Source organism: Sesamum indicum, unplaced genomic scaffold (assembly GCF_000512975.1).
Source record: "Sesamum indicum cultivar Zhongzhi No. 13 unplaced genomic scaffold, S_indicum_v1.0 scaffold00228, whole genome shotgun sequence".
Lineage (NCBI taxonomy): Eukaryota > Viridiplantae > Streptophyta > Magnoliopsida > Lamiales > Pedaliaceae > Sesamum > Sesamum indicum.
The window spans coordinates 9,988-17,618 of NW_011628122.1; the positions used below are offsets into that span (position 1 = coordinate 9,988).

The 7,631-nt window shown below is 34.8% G+C and overlaps 2 protein-coding genes across 3 annotated transcripts in view; one reads left to right on the top strand and one right to left on the bottom strand.

Annotated features, from left to right (window-relative positions):
* LOC105179880 (65-kDa microtubule-associated protein 6-like) overlaps positions 1 to 1,514 on the bottom strand; it is a 6,186-nt gene extending 4,672 nt beyond the window's left edge. Inside the window, exons 1-4 of the mRNA XM_020691456.1 lie at positions 1,443 to 1,514; positions 799 to 861; positions 92 to 307; positions 2 to 20 (exon numbers count right to left, since the gene is read on the bottom strand). Coding sequence (XP_020547115.1) covers positions 2 to 20; positions 92 to 307; positions 799 to 861; positions 1,443 to 1,514 — 370 coding nt within the window. The remainder of the gene's footprint in view (position 1; positions 21 to 91; positions 308 to 798; positions 862 to 1,442) is intronic.
* A 2,141-nt stretch (positions 1,515 to 3,655) lies between these two features.
* LOC105179855 (serine/threonine-protein kinase HT1-like) lies at positions 3,656 to 6,667 on the top strand. 2 transcript variants are annotated; one of them, XM_011103492.2, is made up of 6 exons: positions 3,658 to 4,282; positions 4,683 to 4,815; positions 4,993 to 5,188; positions 5,492 to 5,616; positions 5,692 to 5,850; positions 6,013 to 6,667. In XM_011103492.2, exons 1-6 carry the CDS (start codon positions 4,152 to 4,154, stop codon positions 6,316 to 6,318), a joined length of 1,050 nt encoding a protein of 349 aa, XP_011101794.1. In that variant the 5' UTR covers positions 3,658 to 4,151; the 3' UTR covers positions 6,319 to 6,667. The 2 variants fall into 2 exon arrangements, with proteins under 2 accessions (XP_020547124.1, XP_011101794.1); XM_020691465.1 differs by having other exon boundaries at positions 3,656 to 4,282; positions 5,492 to 5,850.
* Positions 6,668 to 7,631: the final 964 nt, after the last annotated feature.

A 7,631-nucleotide genomic window follows, 5' to 3' on the forward strand; every position in this document is an offset into this window, starting at 1 on the left:
GATCCAGCTACATCTTTAAGCTGCAACCGCCATAGTTTTCAATGAACAAGTAAATGAAAAATAAACATAAGATTATCGAGATGCACAATACCTTTTGTAGACGAAATTTTCTTTCTGTTTTCAACCCCAGGATAGCCTGATCAAGCCCCTCTAATATGCTGTTACTGATATTTGTCACAAGTTCCATGCATGATCCATGCAAGCTTGGATGGACATCACTCACTGTTTTGCCAAAATCCAAGCTTAGGACACTGGTCAAAGTATGCACTTCATTCACATAATCCAAAACTTTTTGGAGGATTTCAGACTACAAACCAAATCCACGGCCTGCACACTTGCCACCAGTTTAAGAAAAGAACACAATCACCAAATATTCATATAAGACCTAGAAGCATTAGGTCATCAATAAGAGAGAAGGCTAGCAAACATGTCTATATAATCAAGTACATAGAAAACAAGACCTCGATGACCATGAAAAATCACAGGGGGAGGACTGAAATTCTTCAACCATAAAATCATTTCGAGAGCTATATATAATCTAACAAATTTGCCAAGAGCCAACTTCGTCCACAATCAATGGCAGTTGGCCCATAGAACATGGTTTTAGTGCTAGCGTAACCATTGATTAGCATTAAGAACAAGTGAAATTGGCAAAACGTCACATACATGACTGAAAGAACAAGTGCAAAATGTACAATTCAATTGTAAATTGGCTTTCAGATTTCACACATTATGAATTAGATACATATGATAAGCTTTAAGAATGATTGAAAAATATAAAGTAAGGCAATTAGTCACCTGGGGATACAATGAAAGTGCCATCTTCTTCATTTTTCCCAGAGGTTCTAGAGGCAATGGAGCCTGACAATAGAAAACACAAGAATACTTCCTTCATTTTTGTAATATAACCACAAGGCACAAGCAATATCATATTTAATTCACCGCAACCAAAAAGACAAAAAAGAACCATATCTAATTCACAACAATTTGTCGACACAAAGTTTTCTTTAACCAAAGATGAAAATAATAGAAAAAACACATCCATGAAAACAGGGAAATGAAAAGCAGAAACGACAGTGTGAGTGAACATCCTTTCAAAGGAAAATTAGAGATAATGGCGTAAAGTCTTGTAAACAACATCAATTCGTTTGTGGATATTTACAAGATTTAACGTCTCCACAAGAAAACATGGGGGGAAAAAAAACTAAACAAAAAAAGGGAACCGGTTATTTCATCAGACCAAGAAACCATGCAGCACAATGTACTCGCAATTGCAAACCCTACATAACAGAACTAAAACCAAGAAAGTGGGTTCATATTCGGGACATCCCTGAAAAGCAAGACGCGAGTAATACAAGGAATTAAAAGCCAAAGAATGGTGGAATCTGCACGCAAAACTTCAAGAAAAAATTCAAAACCACAAGGGTTGCACACGCGGTTACCGGAACATTTTCAGGAAACCCAAGAAAAACACCAGCCACATGTATACCTGAATCTTCATCTTCTTTGTTCATATCCTTTTATCCCTTCAGAACCTTGATCTTTCATTGAGATGATTTCCAGTTGAATTCTGTCAAGAAGCAAGAAGAGTGGGAAAAATTTCTGTAAAATCTTGTATTTCATTGAAGAAAAACGCAGGGCTCTGAGTACATATATACAAGAGTCTAAAAACGGCTAGGTGAAGGTGCTAATTTAGTAAAGAAAGCGCACGAACAATTACAGCAACTTTATTTCTAAGATTTAACATCTCCTCGAGAAAACATGGGGGAAAAAAAATATAAACAAAAAAAGGGAACCGTTATATCAAATCGTATATAAAAATAATAACGTTGGTTAATTAGATTATTAAATTTGTTAGATATAGATATTACTATAGCTAATTTACATAATTTCATCGAAACAATTAACCAAATACGCAATTTTATGTATAATTGTTTAATTAAATTATATAATAGTGAGAAATTGATAGAAAATTCATAGAAATAATCCAAAAAGTATATCTAAAAAATATTATGCTATTAAAGAGGGAAAATAAAGTTTTTAATGATAACCTAATTTAGGAATTTTATTAAAAATGATAGTTATAAATATATAAGGAGTTTGGTTAAATGAATTTCTATTAATTATTTGATAAATTATAAATATTTTTATAAAGCCTAAAGTGTCTAGTTATTAAGAAGAACTAGAACGAAAATTTATATTTCGATAGAAATAAAATATTGAAGAATTATTTGGAATTGTGGGAATAATATTTAATATTTTATATAAAAGAAATTACGATATTGTCGACATATTAATTGTATGTGGTATAACTCAGTATAGGATACGGGGATAAGGTGAAAGAACTGACAATCATCAATTGAGTAGATAAAAGTGTTGTAAAATTGAAGTAAGTAAATAATTAGTATTATCTATATATGTTTTCTTTATTTATGGTATTACTGTTATATAAATTTGTAGTTCATGCTGACGTTGATTTATTTAAAAAAATATATAAATAATGAATAATTTAATTTGATCGACGATAGAGCTTCTTAAAAGCATTTGATGAATTCACATAAATGGTGTCATTGTTGAAAACATCTTTACATATATATACATATATATATTATGTCTAGAAAGTGGAGTGTGAATAAAGTAGCATCTCATAATTTGTTGAAAAGAGACTAGACAAGGCACTCACCTACATAACCTAGAATTCAAAGAAGGTTTGCTTACCCATAGGATGCATGACCAATTCATGGAATTAGTTGGAGTTTCTTCAAGTATGCAGTAAATAGTCAAACCAAATTAATTCACCGACTGCCCTCACAGGATTCATCACAGCCCAACAACTCACTTCATTTATTTCAATGTATTTTTGGTTTTATTTGAGGATTGAGACTTGAATAACAATTAATAAATAAAATACTATACTAATGCTCAAGAAAAAGGGAAACCTCAGTCTCACTCTTTTCACTCTATTCTTATTTTTACCACCGACGCATACAAACATATCTCATGATGTCAACTTGTTTGACTTTTATATTTAAGGAAACTTCCCTTTTTCTCCCTTCATTTCATCTACCAAAACAACTTTTACTTTTTCTATTCTTTTAGGCGATATTATATGGCTATCTATCTATATTTGCTCATCTTTCTTGCAATTCCAAATATTCTTCTTGTTCAGCTTATGCGGTTCTTATATTTTCCCAACATAAAAGGTTGTCTCTTTAATAATTGGACAAGTGGACGAAATAAGAAGAAAAAGAAAAGCAAAAGAATTAAGAAATTGCAGCTGACAAATAAACAACAATAAAAAGAAAGTCTAAATCTAGAAACAGAAGCTGGTGGGATCATTTGAACTTGTTGGAGTGGCCTTGTTCCCTGTATCAATATCCATTTACATGTGCAATTAGTAGGAATAATTTTCTTTTAACACCTAACTTAAACTGCAATATAATGAAGGGAAAAAAAATTAATACCAACCTCAGTGGGGCATCAAGTTTGCCCTTCTCTGCTCCCCACCCTACAGAATACAAATATTATGGCTGTTAAAATAATTCGAAAAGACAAAATAAAATGACCCCACTGTTTTCTGACACGGACACAATTCCTTCCGCGGCTTTATCTCTGCAGATGAAATAGTACACGAAACTGAGCATAAAATAGCACTACGCGGTGAGAGACAGCTTAAATAAATTCTCCAATACTTTATCTCGACATCCTCATAATTTTGTTTCTTTTCTACTGAAATGGCAAATTCATGATTTTTCCCTTTTTTCTTGATATACTTTAGCGGCTCTTCTTCTGTTTTTAAATAACCACTGATCTGCTTTCTCCAGAAAGGATTTTTGGTGGTGGGAATCTCTTGAACTACGTGGGGTTTCAATCTTTAGCTTCAGAAACAGAATTATATATTTAAATCCAGTGATCTCAGTGCATGTATTTTCTTATACGGCACTCTGTAAATAAACGTGGGCTGCGTGAAATTTGTCGTTTCATCTGTTTAGCTGAGGCGAATTTCTTGTGAGGTCACTTTTGCTCTGGTGTTTGATTGAAATATGTGAGCGAGTGACAAAGTTTTGACCTTGCCACTGTTTCAACTTTCAATAGATGTCAGTGCTTATTTATTAGAGTTGGGAGAGGGGAAAAGAGTGATATATTGAGAAATGGGATCTGGTAACGGGTTTTACTCAGGAGCAGAGTTTAGTTTGGACCCCAAATGGTTGGTCGATCCGAAGCTTCTTTTTGTTGGGCCAAAGATTGGAGAAGGAGCGCATGCCAAAGTGTACGAGGGAAAGTAAGTTGACTTTTTATTCTTCTGTCTGAATCTTGAACTTTGAAGTGAGATGGTTTATAATTCTGAAAAGATAGGAAATGAAGAGTAGAAAACCATCTCATATATTTTGGAATAGTTCTGACATTTCAGTCTTGGCTTCATAATGTGTTGGGAAAGAGCAATTATTAGATAATAATGATTTTCTGATGCACAAGACGTCGTCTCTCTCGTAAAAGTAACCTGTCTTTAATATACCAGTAAAAGCTGTGTGTTTGTGGTATAATGACATCTCTCTCTTTGTATATTAGAAATGTTTTGGCACCCTTGAAAGACTAGAACAAATGTGCTCAGTAGCATAGTTGTTTCACTTTTTTCTGATTGTGAAGAATTAGCTCACCTGTTATTATTGACTGTGTTTCAGATACAAAAACCAGAATGTTGCTATCAAAATTGTCCAGAGAGGAGAGACACCTGAAGAGATTGCCAAGAGGGAGGCTAGATTTGGAAGAGAAGTTGCAATGCTTTCCAGAGTCCAACACAAGAACTTAGTTAAGGTTGTGCATTTATTAAAAGTTGATTATCTCCTATTGTAATAATGAGTTATGACTTCAAATTAAGCATGCCCGTGTCTGTTGTAACTTGTTGAACGAGTATGCATATAGCTAACGAGATTCATGATATTTTGGCAAGAATCTGTTTGCACTGTCTTAGTGATGCTTCTTTCTCTACAGTTCATTGGAGCTTGCAAGGAACCTGTGATGGTTATAGTAACTGAGCTTCTGCTTGGTGGGACATTGCGGAAATTCTTGGTTAACTTGCGGCCAAGGTGCTTGGATATGCGGGTCGCTATTGGATTTGCGCTTGACATAGCTCGAGCAATGGAATGTTTGCACTCGCATGGAATTATTCATCGTGACCTGAAACCTGGTAATGGTTTATGGTTGCGTTTGAGTTGTTAGGCTTCTTACCTGGCAAGGAAATATGTGATAAGCAATAAGCAGTGTTGCATAATTATGTGGGAATTTGTCCTTTCTCTTGAGATTTGTATAGATTTTGCTTTTGAACTTGGAAATAGTTGCTCTATGTTGAGCTCATAACTTGTGTTTTCCCATTGGAATCTGCAATGAAGATACTGATGAGCGTTGCACCTCTTTTGCATAGTCCCAGTGTTTTCTTTTAGAGCTTTACTTAATAGTTGTGTTAATATATCTATGATTTTTTCTCGGCCAGAAAACTTGCTCTTGACAGAAGACCATAAAACCGTCAAACTTGCGGATTTTGGTTTAGCAAGAGAAGAGTCATTGACAGAGATGATGACTGCTGAGACTGGAACTTATCGCTGGATGGCCCCAGAGGTAACTCTGCAAATCTTTTCCCTTCTGATATTTTCATTTGTTCATTTGATATTCTGTCTGATATTCTGGTTGCAGCTCTACAGCACAGTCACACTGAGACGTGGAGAAAAGAAGCATTATACCCATAAGGTGGATGCTTATAGTTTTGCCATTGTCCTGTGGGAGCTCATACATAATAAGTTGCCGTTCGAGGGCATGTCGAATCTGCAGGCAGCCTATGCCGCTGCTTTTAAAGTAACTCCCTTCACTATCCTTCAAATTCCTTGCACATGTCTTCCAACTTTTGTACTTTGAAGGAAATTTCATTCATCATATAACTTTTTACATAAACCAGTTAGGATAATAACCTTACTTGTGTTTGCTGCTATTCTATATGTCATGTTCCTTCCTTATCAGAATGTAAGGCCAAGTGCCGACGACCTTCCGGAGGATCTGGCCTCAATAGTGACCTTATGTTGGAAAGAGGACCCCAATGTTCGGCCCAACTTCACTCAGATAATACAGATGCTCCTGCATTATCTGTCAACAATTTCACCACATGAACCGGTCGTGCCACACAGAACTTTCGCTTCTGACCGTAACGCTGTCTTTCCACCGGAGTCTCCAGGAACCCGTTCGCTGATGGCCAAGAGGAATGACAGCAGCGACATGCCCAAAACGCCAATGGAAGATGAGGGGAGAGGATTTTTCTCCTGCTGTTAAGGGATGCTACTAATCTCTAGACGACAATGCTAACCTCCTACAAGGCAGTTGAAAAATTCAACTATCTTGTAGGAGGGTGGTGCTGAAGCAGTCTTACTTGAAATAGATGAGTTTCTGCTGCAGAATCCTCCCTCTTCATCCCTTTTAACTTGCGTTCTGCCTGACTCACCAACCGCAAGGGCTTGTACATTATGGAGTTTGGGTTGCTGTGATGTGTTAGTGTTGTAGTAGAATAAGGTCCATCCCAAGGCCTTTGCTCTGTTAATATGTTACAATCCAATTACTACTACCCCCACCCCAGACATATTCTGCTATATTATAATTCCAATCAAAATGCGCGGTTTTTGCATCTGCTGGATTTTCTATTTCTATAGCTCTCTTATTTCGCAAGATTTATGAATTACACATAAAACCGTGATTTTGCCATATTTCATATGCTCAACAGTTTTGAATAATTTCAGGGTATTAACAGAATAGCAAGTAAAAAAATGAGAAGAATATTAGCCTCATCTTCCCATACTATTACTAATAGTTATCAACAAATACTTGATGCGTGTACACAATTTATTTTTTTTAATATATTTATTTAATTATATGAAAGAAAAAGAATAAAAATAAGGGACTGATCAATATTGATAAATTTTTAAATAATTTTTGCAAACTTTTAAATAAGAATATTATTGATAGAAAAATATAAAGAGGGATTAATTTGTGTAATAATAAGTTTGTTTGAGGATGTTTCATCAACATACATTTTGTTTAATTAAAAGTTTGTTATCAATAGATAATCACACTCTCCTTCTTTAAGATTTGACGTAATTATATTTAAACTTTACTTTTTAGTACTTCGGATCTTTGCTCCATCTAACAAATATGTTCCTTCATTAGCAAATTTAGAAAATATTAGATCTGATTTTTTTCAAATAATAAGAATTTTATATGTAATTATACATAATCTTAAAAAAAGAGAATGTAAGTATTCTTAAACAGTATGGATACGTTTGATATGGCAAAACTGGTTTTCAAATCATGGAGACCAGAATTGGTAAATTATTGCATATGAAATGGCCAAGAAAAGTTTGTTCCCGGGGCGAAATGGTTTATTCAAACTAGATGCGACCCAATTTACAATTAAGATAAAGTACAGGGGAGAAAGTGTAATAAACAGAACTGGTAAAACCCTTGACAATCCTCCCATCATAAACCTTCAGTTCGATTCCGGTCAGTTTGAATTCCCCGAAAATATAGTAAAAATGTTCTCTGCTTGCTCTAGAAACCTGCAAAGGCAATCCCTCAGAACGCTCTCATTCCTT

Excerpts from the sequence above, each read along its gene's own strand:
- LOC105179855 (XM_020691465.1), top strand. The coding sequence starts at position 4,152 with ATGGGATCTGGTAACGGGTTTTACTCAGGAGCAGAGTTTAGTTTGGAC. Across the intron at positions 5,189-5,491 it reads TCATCGTGACCTGAAACCTG|AAAACTTGCTCTTGACAGAA; the intron begins GTAATGGTTTAT and ends TTTCTCGGCCAG. Across the intron at positions 5,851-6,012 it reads CCTATGCCGCTGCTTTTAAA|AATGTAAGGCCAAGTGCCGA; the intron begins GTAACTCCCTTC and ends CTTCCTTATCAG.